The following is a 20,447-nucleotide window of genomic DNA, read 5'->3' on the forward strand; positions in this document are numbered from 1 at the left end:
AATAATAATAATAATTATAAAAAATAATAACAACAATACCCATAAATCAGCAGGTCAACTTTGAAAAAAATAAACATTTTTCTAAAACCCAAACATGGCCAAACAACAAGACTCACCAAATTGCATATTTTACAGCACATGTATTTACATTTTAAGCATTTTTACTCATGTATAATCTACGATGTCCTAGATTTTGTTTTTCTTGTGCTGGTATCTTATCAGATTCCAGAGTCTTCCATGAAAAGGAGCAAAATATTCCCCCTATTATGAGCTTAAATCTTATCTCACTTACAGAGAGCTCAAAACACAGCACACTCCTATTATTAAGATTCCACAATAAAAGCCACTCGAAACACAAACGTCCAATACAAAGAGGCAGTTTTCAACTCCTTTAATGGTTCAGTTGGTATAGATTTTGGACGCATTTAAGTCAAGGGACGACGTTGACGGCTGTACGTCATAAAACAACTATTCAATTGAATTTTAAAACAATAAAAAAAAGCAATTCACATTAAATAGTTTAACAGCTCAAGCGAGTAGGGACGACATGCAGTGAAGTCGATGAATTAAACAAGAGCGACATTCGTATGAATGCGAAGCTGAAAGGCCACAAACTCAACTTGAAATGAGTGCATGTAAGACACGATTGTATGCGAAATAAAAACAATGCATAGACAAAAAGATTTACAGTTAACGTTCCTGTAAGTGGTGAGATAATCCGACGGTCACATGGACAAGAAACCTTGACGGCTGACGCCATTCAGTCAAATACTTATTGCTGATATTAGCCAGAACTATAAAAGCCGTTTTCATAAAAGGACAGATTTAAAAGTGTAGACTGACGTTTAATGCAGCAAGGCTCTTGTGACCATAACTTGAACATATACCGTAGACCACAATGCAGGCATGCGTCATTTCAAAACACTAAGATACAATAATTATGTTACGCAAGTCAACAAAACATGAATACGCATTAAATACTGAACATGAAATCGTGATACTAAAAAGGTCAGAGGCCAAAACACAAATTCAACTGTTGATAGTTAAAATAAAAACGTTTGGTTTTCGATGATTAAGTTAATCGCAGGACATTTAGAATCCAAGGGTTATATTCATATTTAACTTTAGTTAGAATAGCTAAAAATGAGTTTGGCTAGCACCACTGAATCAGATATACAGTGACAAACACTCGTATCGGAGTATGGCACATCTTGCAAAAATGTCGAAAGACGTCTGTATTAAAACATGCTGTTACGAATCAGAAGTTCAAAAGGGGGTTGTGTTGGTCTACATTGTAAGACGTTGAAAAAAATAAATAAGGACCTAAGACATTCATTAGATACCTTTAGAAATATTTTACATAAAAACACAGTTGGCACAACTCGTTCACTTTTCTACTTGTTTTTCATCTCATGTTCTGTACAAAAGGATGCCATGAAATTTCACATTAATCCAAACAACCAAAAAAAAAGAGAGAGAGAGAGATCATGAAATATTGGTATACGTCATTCTGAGTGTGTGTGCTTGTGTAAGGGCCTTATCTTCTTGGAAAACGTCGATATCCTCCACGACAACATTTTGATGAAATTACAAAGCAAGTGACTACTACAACAAAAAGAAAACCCTGAAAATCATAACAAACAAAAGAAAAGACTACCTGCAGGATCCTGTGGACGATAAAAACAAGAAGCTACATACATAAAAAAGAAAACGGTTTGTAATTATAACACAACCAATAAGGCGATTTATATTCTTTCGTAGTTTGACCAGACAAATGAAGCTCTTGGTCCATTAAGTCTCTCATTGGGAACAAATATAAAACGCCACAAGATGAACGAGGAAAATTTGAAACTTAAAACACCTAATTCAAATAATTACCCTCCAGGCCTCTTTCTGATTGGTTTGCTGTACGTCACCAGGTAGTGCGGCCGCTGGGCCAGATAGTGTAACAGTTAGTGTGAGGATGAAGAGGGGAATGGGGAAGAGAAGGGAAGTGGAGCAGCTGGCGTGTAGCAGAGCTCCGCCCCTCTCCTGTCTCAGGCTCCGCCCTCTCCATCAGTCAACAGTGTTGTGTTGCGTTGAGCTGTAGTGACTCGGCCTGGCGAGAGGTCACTGTCTCCTGTCCTCCGTCTCTGATCTTGAGAAGGCCATCACCACGTCCTCAGCTCCTGGAAAAGGAAAGAACAACGGATTCTGAGAATGGATGAAAACAGTGACCACTTATTAATTTATAAATTATATATTTGTTTTTAACATGATGTACAAAGTGTGGAATCTGAAATTTGTAATCATCTATTATGGTTTGTAGGGTTGTCACGATACTATTAATTAATCTTATGATGCTATACCAGCTGAAGTATCACAACACCAAGTAGTGTATAATACCGTAATTCATAACTCAAATACTAAAGAAAATTTTCAGAAAGAATATATTTTGTTATAATTGGCCTACTTGAATTTAACTCCCTTGAGGCCTAAAAGTATTATTTTTACCTCACTTCACCAAAAATGCATTCATTTTCTTTGTTTATTTTTTAGATAACTGACTAACAAAAATACATTAAAATAAAAATACAAACTATACCGAATGAAATTTGTCATAAAAAGAGCATTTTTCCAACAAAATTAGGCCATATGAAGTGGTCAAAAATTATTTCAATGTTTCCTGTTGCTATTTTGGGTTATTTATCAGTTTTTTTTTCAGTCTTAATAGGGTAACAATCCAAAGTAGGTTAAAATTTCACTTTGTGAGTCGTTTTTTTTTTTAAGAGATTGTCACTTTTGTTGTAGCTACTAAATCATATTGACAGGAACAGCAATGATTGATTCAGATGTGCGTTCAAACTGAAGTGTTAGAAAGCGTGCAATAGGCTACCAAAAAAGATGTGAATTCTACACGTTTGCAACCTTAAAGGGCTACACAGACTAATCAAATAAAAAGGTCTATTGTTGCACAAGCGTGTGAGCATTTTAGTGACTTTTCCATATGTAACATTATCTCTTGTAGATAAACCATTAATGACGATACTATCGTTTACAAACAACAATGGCACCGCCAGTATTTCAGAGCCATAGTATCACCATACTACCATAGAACCCGTAAACCGTGCAACCCTAATGGCTTGTTTTTTGCATTAATAATTTCAGTTATGGTTATATTATCATTTATAAATCTTAGTTATTCATTTGGTCATCCATTTATTCAATTCATTTTTTTTCATTTATGTTTACCATTTATTATTTTAACCATTTATTGATTCCATTTTTTTATTTTATATGTTTCTTATTACTTGTTCTGCTGTTTGGAAGTGATGTTAGTGAGGCAAACAGGAGGTGCTCAACCTGTGGTCCGTTTAAGTCCCAATGCCCAGTAAAGTGAAGGGGACACCATACTGTCAGTGAGTGCCGTCTTTCTGATGAGATGTTAAACCGAGGTCCTGGCTCTCTGTGGTCATTAAAAATCCTGTTGCACTTCTAATAAAGAGTAGGGGTATAACCCCAGTTTCCTGGCCAAATTATCTCCATAAGCCTTTAACGATCATGGCCTCCCAATTGTCCGCATCCACCAAATTGGCTCTATCACTGCCTCCACTCAAACTATAGCTGGGGTCACACAAGTGGATCCTGCACACTGGTGGTTGTGTGGAGAGATACCCTCTCATGATTGTGAAGAGCTTTGGGTGTATGGCCATACATGACAAATGCACTATATAAATATTACTTACTTGAGTGCTTTTTCCATTGTTTAGTCTTATTTTGATGGTGTTTCATGAAATGTTCCTCTCCACTGATATGAGTTATGAGGGTATGTCTCTAATTCAAGGTCTTGTGGCCTGATGTATAATAACATTAGTTATGTTTGTGCTGTTCAGGCGAAGTATGAGCGTGCACTGAAACACATGCAACTAAGATTACTCAATAATCCCAGCTCTTTTATTATCATCACTTCGTCTTCTGCTTCTGCTCTTCTCTGGCTTCCTTCCACAGTCAACTGCTATATTGACAGCAGACTGCTAATTCAGTTGAATACTGGTTAACAGGTTTGGGTATTGAAATCTCTGCTGACTTCTTGTCCAAATACCTAGAGAAACTGACATTTACCGACAAGATCTGATGTGAGGGGCAGGATCTTATTTATCTGGCGTGTAGACAATGATCTAACAAAAGTCTCAAGTGTCCCCAGATTGCATCTGTGAAGGTTTCACTCAAAACCTTTTGACAAGAAAAATAATTTGCATGCATTTTAAGGTCTGATGACCCCTAATAGCACCCCTTTAAAATTATTACATTTTATAGATAAAAATGAAGTAAGCAATGCGCTGAGAAGATTATTAATGTTAACACAAAGTAACACATAATTGGAAAATAAATTTAGCCACTCTCCAGGCTACCACAGCTTTAATAGATAGGGAAAATGTAATCTTCACAACAGAACAAATAATGTGGGCTTTGCAATGGCGGTGAGCATGATTATAAAGGCCAAGCATACAGGCAGTGGTGTTGTTTAATTAAAATTAGACAATGCCTTACAAACTCTTCAGTGTTATCTAGGTCTATGCTCCAAATAGAAGAATGTGCATTTGTAAAACATGCAGAAAACATCTTTTGTGTTTTGTATTAAGCACCTCTAACGACTGCATTAAGCACCTCTATTATGATATTTGAAATCTTTCCTAATTTAGTTTTAGACCACTCCTACAATTGGTTTACAGTACTTCAAATTTAATATACAGTTGTCCCTTGTTGTTCACTTTTTCAAGGCCTCAAAGTTGAATTTTGACAAGCATTTTTTTCTACAGAGCATTCTGCATCCTGATTAGTGCATTGTGTTCTGCGCCCTGACTGGAACACTGTCAATCAATCTCCCCCATGCCGTGTCCCCTGTACAGTACAAAATGCGTTCAGCTTGCCAAATTTAAATAAATCTTTGATCGCTAGCTTCTTGACTCTGAAGTGCTGTACTGCGTGTTTGCAAGCTTTCTCCCTACAATGTGTATGAAAAGTTTGCACTATTAAAGACACCTGCAGTAGCACCCAAATGGCAGAGGAAGATCCCAACAATCCTACAAAAAGTTTAACTTTTAGACAGACTAAAGGAAGGAAGTTACGCGGCTGTAGGGCGCAATTATTATGGAATAAATAAATGAAGATCAAATGGTTTTGATTTTTGGTTTCATTCTATAATACTGCACTTATTTTTATAAGAAGGTTTGAACTTTGAGAGTGTTTAAACAAGAAAAAAGGGTGAAAATGTTAATGCCTGTTTGAGAAAAGTGTAAAGTGTGTAGTGAGGGGTTTAACAGCTTTAAAACATCTATAATAATTGTACAAAATAAAGCTGACTACTTCACGGATTTCACCTATTTTAGGTTATTTTTAGAACATAACTCGTGCAAATAACGAGGGATCACTGTACGCTACAACATCAGCTCTTTTCTCATGTTATCTGAGCCTAAAACACTCCTTTAAGAGAGTCTGCCATTGTCCGATTGGTCAGATGGCCCAGTCTTTGTGATTGGTCTACCACTTATAGCATTGTCCCCTATAGTTCACTGACAGGTTTTGTACAGTGAATATGCTCGCATATTACAAGCGAGAGATTAGCATTACTTGATTTTAAAATAATTGAAGGAAACGCAATCTACTATTTATGATTATTTGTTGAACATCAAGGTTGAACAATTAAAATTAAAACACACTTTGCTTAAAACAACATTATTATTTTTTCTATAAAGTGAAAATGAATAACTTGCAAAATAAATCATTTTTAGCGTTTTCATATTAAAAGTAGAAAATAAGCAGCATTTCGTCTAAATAAAATAACTCTTGCATATCCTTTAAATAATATTTTTAACAGTGCATTTCTTGCATCTTCTATAAACAGATGTTTTCATTTTAATAATAATTTTGATGTAATGGAAAATATTCCATCTTAAGGAATCTCTGGCACAGATTCGTCAATCATCAATTTAGTGTAGAGTAACACAAAAGTAACAAACAGAGAGGGGTTACGTGACTCCACACATGGTAGGGAAAGTAACTGGGAGGGGGGGAAAATAATAATAAAAATCGACCAGGAAAAATTAGATCAATTATTGGTTCTGAATGTTGATTCCGATTAATCGCCCTGCCCTATGATGAACCCATTAAGAAACCTGAACTTTTACTTCAGAGGCCTCCTCAGAACTAAAGGCTTTCAAACAGTATCAATGGTGTTGGTCTTACTCTATAAATTTGCATCAGTTCAGAATAGTTTCTTTTATTGGCAAACAATAACTCCATTCATCATGAGCTTTATCCTTTAAAACTCAACAGACCTTTTGCATTCGCAAACAGCTACACTACATTCCCTAGAAGAAAATTAAAAATGCTCTAAACTAATTTTGCCAAATGAAACACCAAAAAAGTTGCCCATAACCCAATAAGACTGCCACTTTTTCATATCTTCACAATAGCGCGCAATATGCACGCCTTTATTGATGTTTTATTTCAATATTATTCAAATACTGGGTTTTGCGAATATTGCTTAGATCACCTTTAAGTCTGTAGAAACAGTGCATATCCCCAGTGTGCTCTGCAGCTCAGTGTACTGAATCATCTTGGAATCACAAGATGATTCTGCTATACTGAATTTATTCAGTATAGCAGAAAGTTATTATTTTAAAAAATGATTAAGGTAGATATAATCTTTGATAAAGATGAGTATTGTTTAAGCAAACCTGACCCCCACTGACCTTAAATCAATTTCACACATTCATACTGCAGCTACCCTGATCTCAGACCTGAAGAACTGCAGAGATTGATATTTATAGTCTATTTTAAACTAGATCACACTCATAGAAAATACAGAACAAGACACCTAAAAACATTGACATCAGAGGAAAACCAGCATCTGCTTTTGTAGCATGTGGCATGAGACACACGACACCCGCAGTATCAACCACTGCTTGGGATTCTCTGCACCAGACTGATAAGAAAAGCGACTGAAAGCCTCTATAAACTAAATCTACTACTGTCTGCATCTGAAATACAGACTCAGGAGCAAAAACACCCGCGTGAGCCAAAACAAACACTGTGAGAGATGTCCTCTAAAGACATGAAAATGTCACCGGCGGATTGCGGGAAGTCTGTTTAAAGAGGGAATGAGCGTATTTGTGATTTCAGTCAGGTTCAGGGTTGATTCTCAGTGAAGGCGCTAATCAATTCCAATCCTGCATTAACGATCCCGCCAGGGGATGAAAAACAAAACCCTGGAAACCAGGTAAACAGGATTTGTAGGTCCAGCTGTCTCTCAATGAACATGGATTAATAACAATATCGCATTTGTAAGCGGTATATAAAGAGCAAAATCAACAGCTCTGGTCAGGTTGTTTTAGGTAAGGTGGATGTCTGAAGGTCAAATAGGTTTTGCAGCAAAGGAAGAACTGAAGTGTCCCAATATTAAATTTTGGGTAATTTAGAGAATGTCATTATTTACTTTAAACTGGTTTAAAGAAAGTACTGTTTGACTGTCCTACATGAGGCTTAATAGTCAGAAAGCAGAACGTCGGCATGTTAATTTCCTTTGACTTTCATGTGCTCTAGTCTTTAAAATCAAACACAGCACTTCCTTGGCAAAATAATGACTAGTTTCGCTCTCCAGGAGCTACGGATTCTCTGTCTAACCGTCAAAACATTGAAGAGATGCATTTAACATCAAAGACTCCCTTTGCACATCACTTAAGGATGGTGTATTTTGGTTTTCCCCTTCTGACTTTCATGTACACTAAAAAACACTGCCGATTTTCAATTGATTTAAAAAAAAAATTAAGCTAAGTTTTTACATTATAAAGTTCGATGACTAGTAAAAAAAACTTTTTACATTAATATACTGTTATGTTTGCACCAATCTTTTGGTCACTGGAGAAAGGGAAGAAAATTTACATTTGATTTTTCTCTGGTTTCTTTATTGTTCTCTTGTTGTAGAAGGGTGCTGAACTGCAAAATGCACTGTGCACCTTCTATTTTTTAGCATTTGTTTTCTCGGCTTGAGGAAATGATGGTGCTCTGTAGAATTGAGCAAGAAGGGATGATTAAAGACTGATTAAAACACAACAGATCCATTAGCATACAGAGACAGCGAATTTCAACCAGACAGAGAGTTCACACCTCACTGAAAGCACTGACAGTTCACACCCTGTTCACGAGCTGTACGCAGCCTGATTCTACTAAAAACAAGTCTAATTACAGTCTTTCTCCTGCTTTAGTTTAGATTAGAATACAATAAATAGATGTGAACACAAAAAAGCCAAGTTTTGATAACAAACCAGTGCTTATTTTTATTCCAGATAAATATCTCTGTTTAATAGTAAAAGTAGATAATTGGTAAATATTCTGTTTTTTAGACCACAATCGTAATGCAAAAAGACAAAAATAAGACTGATGTAGAGGATTGCGGATACTAAACAATCACCATCATGTCTTTGATACTGTATCATCTTAGGGTTGCGTAATCGTTGCGTAATGGCCTGATCAATTTAGAGACGACACAAAACACAAGTCTTCATCCACTGACAGGCTGCTCTCAAACTGAGCGGATGGAGAGTCTGTGGATGGAGAAGTTCCCTCTGCTTCTGTTCTGATGGAGCAGCTCGCTGTGGCACAAGAGCACCAGCCAACATGGGCCGACGTCAGAGCCCTCATGCCCCGTTGCCTAGCAACAGCCCAGAATCTGATTGCATCACAATGGGGCGGGCAACAACCACCTATGAACAAACAGCAGCTGCTCGCCTTTCTGTACTGATTCTCTCCAGCATTGCCCTGTTCAACCTCTAGACATGGTCCTGGAGGAATACGCTCACCATGAAACATATCACACACACCTGTGGGCTATGATACTGCAGTGAAATCTGTAGGTTTAGGAAGATTTCTGTTTTAGTTTTTTGAACAGTACCCATTAAAATAAAAAGTCTGAATTATTCTTTGTTAAAAATTATTTTTTTAACAATATATCAATTATAAATTACTTTTAACCATTATTGTGCATTAGGATTGCGAAACACCTATACAATTTTCACAATATGAATTTGAATATAACCTAAACTCCTAACTATAACTTAAACTATAGCTATCGTATTTGATATATGGATATAATATGAACTTATAGGGCGACGCGGTGCCACACTAGGTAGTGCTGCGTAAAAAAAAGGGCATTCGCTGCGTAAAAACATGCTGGATAAGTTGGTGATTTATATAAGATTTATTAATACACCTAAACACAAGCCAAAAATACCCATTAACATTCATTTAGATCAAGAAGAAAACTGCTTTCATGTTAAAACGATACATAGATAGGCATATTGAATATAAACAACAATCCAAAATGTATTATGAGAGAACTATTTAACTGTGTCCATAATTATTTCCGATTTAATTCACTTAACTTTTGTCAAATACATTTCTTGTATGACAAACTCTTTCACGTAGATAAACTTAAAAAAAAAAAAAAAAGACAATTGCAACATTTATGCCATTTTAACTCACCAAAGTGTTGCAAACACACAAAAATAAAATTTACTTTTTGCAAAAACAAAAACATTTATAAAATAAATGAATGCCTGTGTCCATGTAAAATAGAGCGATACTTTAAACTATAAGGAAAAACTAAAATTAAATTAATTTTAACAATTACTCAAGAAAAAAAAGCGCAAATTACAAAATTACAAGAAAAATGTATACAAAACCTGCTTCTACACTGGCATTAAAATACTGACAAAAACTTGAAAGTCCATGAAAGTCTCTTAAGGTATAATTTTATTCTGAGGTTATTCCCAAAATCCCCCATTTTATAGGCTATAGTAACTCTGCCACCTATAAGAGCGGTAATAAAACAGTAACGGCTGACTTCAGAAGCACAGATAATGAAGTAGAGATAACAGATACAGTGTTATTTCAGGAAGTGATGTGTTTAAATATGGGCAGCAGTGAAGGATCATAAGCAGTGAGAGTGTGGGATTACCACACCACCACACATACACCTCCAACGCCTTTGTGTGCATCACTTTCACATGTACAACACCAAAATATGACTCACAACTCCAGATATTTCTATAAAGTTTCAGTTCAATTTCAGTGGAGATGCAGAGATCTAAATGAGGGCATATCTAGCTATCAGACTAATCAGCTTTAGTAACCAAAACATATATGGGTCAAAGACGAACAGGGATTATCAGGCAGTGCCATACAGCTTTACTGTATTCCACTCTACATTAAAATGTGAATCTTTTTTTTATTTGTTTTTTAAATTCTGAGCAGATATATTAACCATTATTTTATACATCCATATGTCATTCAGAGTAACAATAGTAATACTCCCAAAAAATCTTGTCAGGCATAAATCACCTTATGACATGTCGAAAGTTTTTAATAATACATGGATACATATAGCAGACAAAATAAGTATTGAACACGTCATGTTTTATCCTGGGAATAATATTTAAAGGAGCTGCTGACATGGAATTAAACCAGAAATGGGTAAAAACCCAAACAATACAAACATAAAAAAATAAAATGAAATAAAAATAAAAATCGGAAAAATTTGTTAAGTGTAATAACAACACAAGGAGAAAGTACTGAACAACTGAAACACATTTAATATTTTATATAAAATACTTTAATGATGGCAGCCTAAAGATGCCTCTCATGAATGAAGTCACATGAATTGCTCAGGTGTGATTTATTTTCACAGACTTCAACAGAATCTTGATGGTTCTGTGGGTCTCGTCCATCAAGTCTGATCTTTAATTTTAATTTAGTTTCAAGTTAGGTGGCTTTGCAATAATACAGCTTCATTTTCTTTCTCTGAAATCATTTGAGAGTTTTCTTGGCTGTGTTTTTGATTATTGTCTCGCTGAAATGTCCAGATGTTTGAAGCTGCTTATATTTACAATGAGAAAGGGCAGCTGGTTGCTGACGAACTAGAGAGATTTCAGCGGCTGCTGAGCTTTTATTGCATTTCTACACCTTACTTTCTTCATGTGTTCAATAATTTTTCCCTGCGTCATTTCATTTTATTAACATAACTTCAAACTAATTCAATTTGTTTTCTTTACATATGCGGATTTCTTTGGTTGCTATCAACATCCAGTGAAAATTTCAAATCAACAGCACCTTTAGAAGTATGTTTTTGAGAAAAACAATGTGTTCAATACTTGTTTTCCCCACTGTATATATAATAATATTTAAAGAATACAAAGTAGTCTAAAATCAGCCAATGATTTTTTAATCTTTACATTTTGCCAATATCATTCAGATCACTGTAGTTTTTTTCCAATTAATTAATAAAGTTTTTATTTATCCAAATATTTCGTTTTTCTTTTACACAATGAATTCAGTCCAATTTTTACGTTTTTGATTAAATGTTATCTGAAATATTGAAATTGACACTTAATATGCTTTCAAATACACACACACAGACACACACACACACACAGACACACACACTTGAAGTCAGAATTATTAGCCCTCAGAATTATATATATATATATATATATATATATATATATATATATATATATATATATATATATATATATATATATATATTACTTTTGTAAAAATAAAATCAATATTAACTTTAAAATCTTGTCTTTGATAACTTTTTAAATGTAATACTTTTTAAAATAAATACACAATTAACTTTTTACTATATATATGTTTAGTCATTTATTTACTAAATGACTAAACACGTAATGAACATTATCTTTACATTTTGTTAGTATCCCTCAAACCACTGTTGTTTTGCAAATTAATCATTAAAGTTTAAATTATTAAAATACTTGGTTTTTCTTTTACTTTGAATGAATTCACCACTATTTTACACAGAGTTTTTCAAACGTTTTCTGTAACATTAAAGTAGACACTTAATATGCTTTGTTTAAAATATGCTTAATATGGAATGTATGTACTTGTACTTGTAAAACAAATTCTGTGAATTTTAAAATCCTGTCCATGAAATCTTTTTTATAAATGCTTTAATATTTTGAAAATAAACATACAATCTACTTTTTTTCCATATAGGAAATGCCTGAACTATTAGTTACAATCTTTACCAGTGAAAACATGTATAAAAAACCCATTTAATAATATATTATTAGGATTGCCATCATTTTAAACAGTTAACCAATTACATAGTATTGTTCAATTAATTATTATATTAAAATACAACGATCACAAATTTATACACACAATAATGCATTAGTATTTTTAAAAGACTAATGGTAACTTTACAATAAGTTTGTATTAGTTAATGTTAGTTAATGCATTTACTAACATGATCAAACAATGAACAATACATTTATTACAGCATTTATTCATGTTTAATAAAATTTGTTATTGGAAATGGAGTTGTTCATGTTAACTTAGCGCATTAACTAATGTTAACAAGCATGAATTTAGTTTTTAATAATGCATTAGTAAATGATAAACTATAATCAATAACTGTTGTTCATTATTAGTTTATGTTGGTAAATAGATTAACTAACAAGAATTAATACAACCTTGTTGTAAATTGTGACCAGACTAATAATATATAGTTTGTTGGTTCTTTTATGGCTATTTTCATGGTGAGAACATGTACATGTATACTACAGTTTTGCAAATTAAGCATTGTAACAGAAGGTTTTTACCCATTTTATTTGGCTGAAAACTCTAAAACTACACTTGTTTTCACAGTGTAAAAATCTCTTCCAAAGAATTGATTAATAATATTAAACATTTTATGATTACAGTAAATGGCAGACACTTAAGTGTTACCTTCACCCTTCTTCATGCTAGTGAAATATCTTTTAAAGCAGGCTCTCTGGCTCATTAATTTGCTTAACGGGGGAAATAGACATTCAGACCATTACTACTGCAATTAGAAACGGGTCACAATCTGCTACAGCACAAGAGGATAAAGATGTGAACAGCAGGATGGCTACAGCACTGTTTAATAATATCTACTGCATTATTATGCTGTTACTGGACCACCTATAAACAGCCTGTTTCCAGCTGGCAAACAAAACGACTGCAGTTACAATCAATGCAAAAAAGGGACAGATTTAGGCTAGGCTTAAAATACCAGAGCCTGAGAGGAAATTAATCATCGTAAAACTTTATATGTGCTTTAATTTTGTCCACACAGCAAAAGTAATTCCTTCAAGCTATTGTAAAGTCAATGTATTAAAACATGGCTTGCATTAACTATGTTTTAAATATGAAGTGGTTTTACATCAGTCTGGGATTATACTGTCTGAGGATTATTATACCAGCAGACACAAGACAAAAGAGTGTTGACTCGGCTGTTTCGGTGTAAAAGATAATGCTCAAGCAACTAATGCAGAGCTCTGAATTTTCTTTAAAAGGTCAGGCACTTACACAACAGAGAGAAAAACACACATGTAAAAGAGCAGCATCCTCATTCAAATGCGGTGTCACACAGACAATGAGTGTGATGTCCTTCTCTCAGCATTCGTCTGTAATTAACAATTGGGCTTGGCTGAAGGTCTCCTAATGAGGCCTGTTCCTTTCCGCATTCACAGCACCAGGAGGCCCCTGTCCACCCAATCTCATTACCATGGAAACTGAGTACTGTACTCTGTACTACTGTGCTCTGTTGTTCAGTTCTCAAGGCCTCCAGAAAAAAGCAAGCAGGTTCTCTCACAGCTGCACTGGCAAATTCTTTTTTTTTATTATGAATAATTATTCAAATATAGTCTCACATTCTCGTCATTTGCTAAAACTAAAATATTCAAATCGGCGACGCAGTGGTACAGTAGGTACTTTGAGAGTGAATAAGTGTGCATGGATGTTTCCCAGAGATAGGTTGCAGCTGGAAGGACGTCTGTTGCTTAAAACATGTGCATGATAAGTTGGCGATTTATTCCGCTGTGGCGCCACCAGATTAATTTAAGGGACTAAACCGAAAAAAATATGAATGAATGAAAATATTCAAATCTATAATTTTTCTATTTTTATCTTTTCACCTGACATGCATTTTGTATCACATCACTACTAATTATTGTTTGAATAATATGACATGGGGCTCTATTTTAAACAATCTAATCACGAAGTGTGAAGCGCAGGGTGCAAAAGCATAAGGGGTGTGTCCGAATCCACTTTTGCTGTTTTAAGAATGCTTATTCTTTTAATAAGTTATGGGTGTGTTTTGAGCATAACATGCTTTAAACCAATCAGAGTCTCATCTCACATTTTCTTTAGGAGTCAGTTGTGTCATGCCATGGTGCATTTGTTAATTACATGGTGGACTTTGTAAGTGAAAAAACGAATGACTTCACTAGCAAGTAAACAATTAAACAGACTATCTGCAGCACGAGAATAAAGAATGATCCTCCTGCATTCAGTTACTTTACTTTTACTCTTTAATTTACTCTTTAATATGTGGGAACCCGTGGAAACTCATTATATGCATATAATAAATAATACAACTACTAAAAAAACATTGTTCAAATGCAAATTTTTATGAATGAACTGAAAAAGCCCCCTGTGGTGAAGAAGGCATGTGGGTTGTTATATTTACGTAGATATTAAAATGTTTTGTAACATTTTAATTCTTTATTTTTTCATATGTGAAGTTTTTTCCTCACCACTGTCGCCACTGGCTTGCATAGTTCGGGATCTGTAGAGCCGTGCATCGATGGATTTGCTCTTCAGTGTTTGGACTCTCAGTAGTTATTATTAAACCACACTGAACTGAGCTAAACTGAACTGAACTTAAACTCTGAAAACTGAACTGACACTTTCAATTTACTATGATCTGTCATGTGAAGCTGCTTTGACACAATCTACATTGTAAAAGCGCTATACAGATAAAGGTGAATTGAATTGAATATGTAAAGATATCGATGTGTTGCTAAACATCCTGTGTGTAATAAGCAAAGTGTAAGATTTTTTTTTTACCTGCATAGGTGCGCATAACTAACGGGCTCTGAGCTGGAATTTTGACCAGCTTTCAAATGGATTTGCTTTTTGAACAATGTGGTGCAAAAAGTAAAAATTAGAGTTGCGCTGATCGGAAAATAGCACCAAAGATGTCTTGCGCCTTATTGCGCCGGAGGTATGATGGGCCCATTATGATTAAACGATTTTTTTGTAATATACCCTTTTTGTTTAAATAAAATAAATACTTGATATTTGAAAAGGAGTAAAAATAATCAAATACACACACTATTTATTTAATACAGTACATGTTCCATTTATGAACTGATATAAAGTGGAGTAAATTGCAATAAAAAAAATGTAATGCACAGATTTGCCTATTTATATTAAGAATAAAAGTTTGTTTCATCTTAGCAGCGGCTCTTTCTTAAGTCCCGTTAATGAGTGTGCTTGGCACGGGATGTTGCTTTGAGCTGCCTGAACTCTGAAAGTTCTCCTACGCCCACTGTTCTCCCCCAGACACCACCATCCAGCTCCATCCACTAAGCTTCAAGGCCTTACATTTGATTAAAATTGCATTACAAAATTTAGAATATGCGTCTATGGTAATTAGCCAATTAGACGATCCCAAATGCAAATTTGTTTAATACATAGACCAGTAAACAGGGAAAGTGGCAGGTTTGGAGCATCTGACAGAGTAAACATGCCACATTTGTGGAAGAAAACGAAGTGGTGGCTGTTATGGTGAGCCAAATTACCCACCCACACGTGTTTGATTAAGGTTGCCCTATAAAAATAAAAGTGAAAACAAAGTAAGAGGAATGTTTGACTGTTTGCTTTATTTTAATTGGTCATGATAAGAATATTACACTTTTTTTTTTTTACACAACATTTGTATCACATTCGTAGTTGTGGCCAAATTTATTTAGATTTTATTCCTCTAGATAATTCTCTATGCATTTTACTACAGTAAAGTAATATATAGTTTTTCCATTATATTGCAGCATATAATATTTTGGGGTTATTCATGGTCTTTTTTAAGTTATTTGTTGCTTTTTGCACTGTGAGGAAAATGACATCTCACTTCTGTCCAGTGAGTTTTATAAATTACTTCACTGATCATTTTTGAAAATGAAGTTTTCTCTTAATATAACATACAGTGCCATACAAAAATACAAAATGCATACAAATTCTGCATAGTTTATAAAATTGTTATGAAATATTGAAAAATTAATTAGGAAAACAGTAACAATTGCATAAATTACTACATAATTGACTGAATACATAAACAAATTTGAGTTCCTCAAAAACAAGGTGTTGAGACAACAAAGAAATTTTGTAAGGTTATTAAGATTTACACATTTAATAGGATTTAACAAAGCAACCAAGTTGTCCATTTAAAATTGTATTGTTGCAGCTTGCAGCTCATTTTAAATAAGTAGTTTGAACAAACAGCAAATGTCATTTTTTGAGTGCAAGTGAAATGCCATGTAACATTTTTTAAAGTAGAACGTTTATTTATTAAAACATCAAAAATTGCATTTTATACGCTTTCGATGAAAATCACTTTTCATAATTTCATAAACTCAAAGTTAAAATTACCAAAACAATTTTATATTGAAAGTATATAAAATGCAAATGTCTACTTTAGTGTTTAAGATAACCTTTGATAAAATTTCTTATAAAAATTCCTGTTGACAAAAAATAATTTAATTTATATTGATTTTACCTTCAACTACAGATGTCATCAAATCTGTCCAGCTTGAGCGAAATAATGGCCACATTTACAACAGCATAATAATGCCTTGTCAAATAAAGAGAAAAACTCTGATTTGTTCTTTTAGATAGTTTTCTCAATGAAATGCATGCATCATATAATATTTAGTAATATTAAGTTGTCATTTCTTTTCAACACAAACTGTGAAAAGGATATCTCACCTCTCACAACATGAAGAAATTGAGTTTAAGTGGATTTAACATAAAAAATGAAGTTGTCCCAAAAATATCAAGAATTGGTTTGTTGTAGCTCATTTTAAATAAGTAGTTTGAACAAGCAGCAAACATCATTTTTTGAGTGCATGTAAAAAAAAATAACATTTTAAAAAGTAGATTTTTTATTTTCAAAATATTTAAACATTATAAATTGCACTTTTTATGCTTTCGATGTAAAAAGAGCTTTAAGGATTTTAACTTTGGATAACTTGTGGATACAAAAATCTATTCACAAAATTAAAATTACCAAAGCAATTTTACATTGAAAGCTTTTAAATGCAAGTGTCTTTAGTGCTTACTTTTGACAAAAAAGTTAATTATAAAAAAATTCCGGTTCACAATTTTTTAATATATACACATTGTATATTTCACCTTCAACTTCAGACATCATCAAATCTGTCCAGCTTGAGCTAAATAATGATCTCAAAACTGCCCACATTCATAGCAGAATAATCATGCCTTCTTAAATAAAAGAAAAAGACATTTATTTCCTCTAGATAGTTTGCTCAATGCATGTTACTACAGTGCAGTAATATTTACCATATACATAATATTGCAGCATATCATATTTTGGGGATGTTCGTGATCTATTTTAAGTAATTAGTTTATTTTGTTCACAAACTATGGGGAAAATTATATATTTTACAATATGAAGGAATAAGGAAACTTAATCGTTTTGAGAAGTTTAAGTGATTACAAAAATGAATCCACAAATTAAAATTCTGAAAGCGATTTTACAGTGAAAGCATATAAAATGCAAGTGCTTACCTTTGATCAAATTTCTTTTAAATGATTAGAAAATCCTGTTGACCATAAAGAAATTGATATATACTGATTTCACCTTCAACTTCAGACATCAAATCTGTCCAGCTTGAGCCAAATAATGATCTCGAAACCACCCACATTCACAACAGCATGATCATGCCTTCTCAAGTAATGAGAAAAACAGCCGAACACACAAGTGTTCATTCACATGTGAGAATAATAGGCACTGAAAAAGTGAAACGGTCAGCCTCAATGCTCTGAGTCCATGCACCGAGGCTATTCAGCGCACAAATGTCTTACTGTGCCCATTACAAACGAACTCTCAATCTTACATGGCTCTTATTAACAGTACAGACAGAAGCTTTTTAATTGACCCACAGAAATCTGAAAGGCCTACGAGCCATTCAAGCTTTTGAATGTACAAAGCCATTTAGAGTCTTTCCATTATTGCTAGCATTATGTAAAGCAAATATAGCCATATCTGCGAAGATGTACAAGGGTGACTCATTTTTCCAAGGTGTTGGATGCAAACACAGGCAGTCCTATGAGACGGCTATGCTTGAGACGTAAATAATTCATCCAACTGCAGTGCTTTCCCTTGAGATGCGGCACTATTTTGCCTTATGCGAGAGAGAAAGCATTAGCATGTTTACGGCTAAAATGACATCCATTTGCACTAATATTACATTAGCTAAAACCTCAGATAGTGTCATGATCCTACTTTATCGGTTTAATTTGAACATAAAAGCTAGTGCTAGTAAAAATATTCCAGTTCACCTTAGCAGACCTCTAGTGTTTTTTAGCACGCTTTATTTTTTCACCTAGAATGAGACGTAAGAGTTTCTCTTCAAAGGAATCGACTGATTCTATTCTCCAATTTATTGCTGATGGGCCTCATCTGTGTGTTAAACAAAGGTTATTGTACTTCATTGTGAGCTGTTTATTAAGTGTGTGATTCCTTTCATCTCAGCCTCATTAGACTGTATTATTGATAGACTGAAAATACTTTCATCAAAGGGCTGTCTTTTTTTTCTTAATCACATCATAAGATGAAGAACTCGTTAAAATGTTGGTGCATCGACAACGTAAGACTTCCTAATGCTGGAGCTAAGATCTGCACTAAAAAAATATTTTGAGCTCAAAAAATCCCAGAAGTGCACCACACATCGACATCTACATCCATCTTTCTTGTGCTGCTGCATTATTTATCAAGATCTTTCCAAAAAGAGCACAGTGCTGGTATCCTTGCTTAACAACCAGGCTCATTATGCATAATTAATGAAAGCAAAATATGGGCTCCAAAATTCTATACACCTAGTGTTATTCACAACAGCTTATCTGTCACGAAAAAAGACACAAAATGACAATGAATGTGACATCTATTAAATGCTAATGCTCAGTTAATGCATCAAGAACATAATACAAAAATGTTTTGTTAAAAAAATTGATCCTCAGTATTAGATATTAAGCTACTAAGTGAAGTAAATTCACTCTATAACTCATTTGATCAGAAGATCTTGAGATTTAAAGCGAGGATATAAACAGTTTATGTTGCATTCAAACTGTCTAGTTGAAATATTTGTGTAGTACTAGCGCCCCTTAGTGGAAGATACAGCTATTGCACAATGTTGTCATAAGCAGAATTCTTTTGTAAATAAAAATTGACTATATATTATTTTATTACGATATTATTGTTATTATTAACCTTAATTTAATACAGTTTATTTTTAATATTATCTAGGTCTGTAAATTAAATATGACTTAATAATAATAAATCTATAAAAAGCTTCTTTCAGATTTAAGATTTAAATTTACATTAGTTTTAATTAGCTCTAATTTAGTTAGATAGTTAGATAGCCAGAAAGTATTTTATTTTATAATACATAAAAAAACAAGTGGGACAGTGGTTAGCACTGTCGCCTTAGAGCAAAAAGGTTGCTGGTTCGAGACCCGGCTGGACCAGTTGGCATTTCTGTGTGGAGTTAGCATGTTCTCCCCATGTTGGCGTGGGTTTCCTCCGGGTGCTCTGATTTCCCCCACAAGACATGCACTATGGGTGAATTGGATGAACTGAACTGATAAAAGTGTATGAATTGTACGTGTGTGTCTGAGAATGAGTGTGTATGCGTGTTTCCCAGTGCTGGGTTACAGCTGGAAGGGCATTCGCTGTATAAAACATGCCGGAATAGTTGGTGGTTCATTCCGCTGTGGTGACCCCTGATATACAAGGGACTAAGCCGAAGAAAAATGAATCGATGAATGAATAAAACGAACAAGTGGTGTGATCAGAACAACATTACCTCAGCATTGTAAATACGAGTGTTAGTGGTAAAGGGTGGGGGTGTGAAGTCATAGGTCTGGCCTGCTGTGCTCAGTCTGTAAATGTTGACTTACCCTGGTCAATAGGGTGCTGTGGCAGCTGACTCATCTGACTGTGCACCACGCCTGCATAATTCCGTAGAAATGCCTCCTCGTTTGGTGTCAGCTGCAAACAAATGTATATATTACATTCACAGATGACTATGAAAACCCATGCCAATGCCTGCTCAACAATCACTTAGAAGTTTTAAAGTGCCAATAAACTGCTAAGTTATGAACAATGATATGTTCAAAATATATATTGAAAAAGGCGGCAACACCAAAGCTACAAAAATACTAAATTAATCAATTAAAAAGGCTGATACAAGACCTGGTATTAGCCTTTTTAATTTAATAAATTAGCATTTTGGACTTGTTTTGCTGTTTGGCTGAGCACCCAGTTAAAGTGATGTGCG

General features: G+C 34.1%; 1 protein-coding gene across 1 annotated transcript in view; it reads right to left on the reverse strand.

Annotated features, from left to right (window-relative positions):
- Positions 1 to 376: 376 nt before the first annotated feature.
- The window catches only part of ctnnbip1 (catenin, beta interacting protein 1), a 40,143-nt gene continuing 20,072 nt past the window's right edge, over positions 377 to 20,447 (reverse strand). Inside the window, 2 exon segments of the mRNA NM_131594.1 lie at positions 377 to 2,168; positions 20,068 to 20,158. Of these exon segments, the coding sequence (NP_571669.1) occupies positions 2,110 to 2,168; positions 20,068 to 20,158 (150 nt within the window). The 3' untranslated portion in view covers positions 377 to 2,109.

Source organism: Danio rerio, chromosome 23 (assembly GCF_049306965.1).
Source record: "Danio rerio strain Tuebingen ecotype United States chromosome 23, GRCz12tu, whole genome shotgun sequence".
In the NCBI taxonomy this organism is placed as follows: Eukaryota; Metazoa; Chordata; class Actinopteri; order Cypriniformes; family Danionidae; genus Danio; species Danio rerio.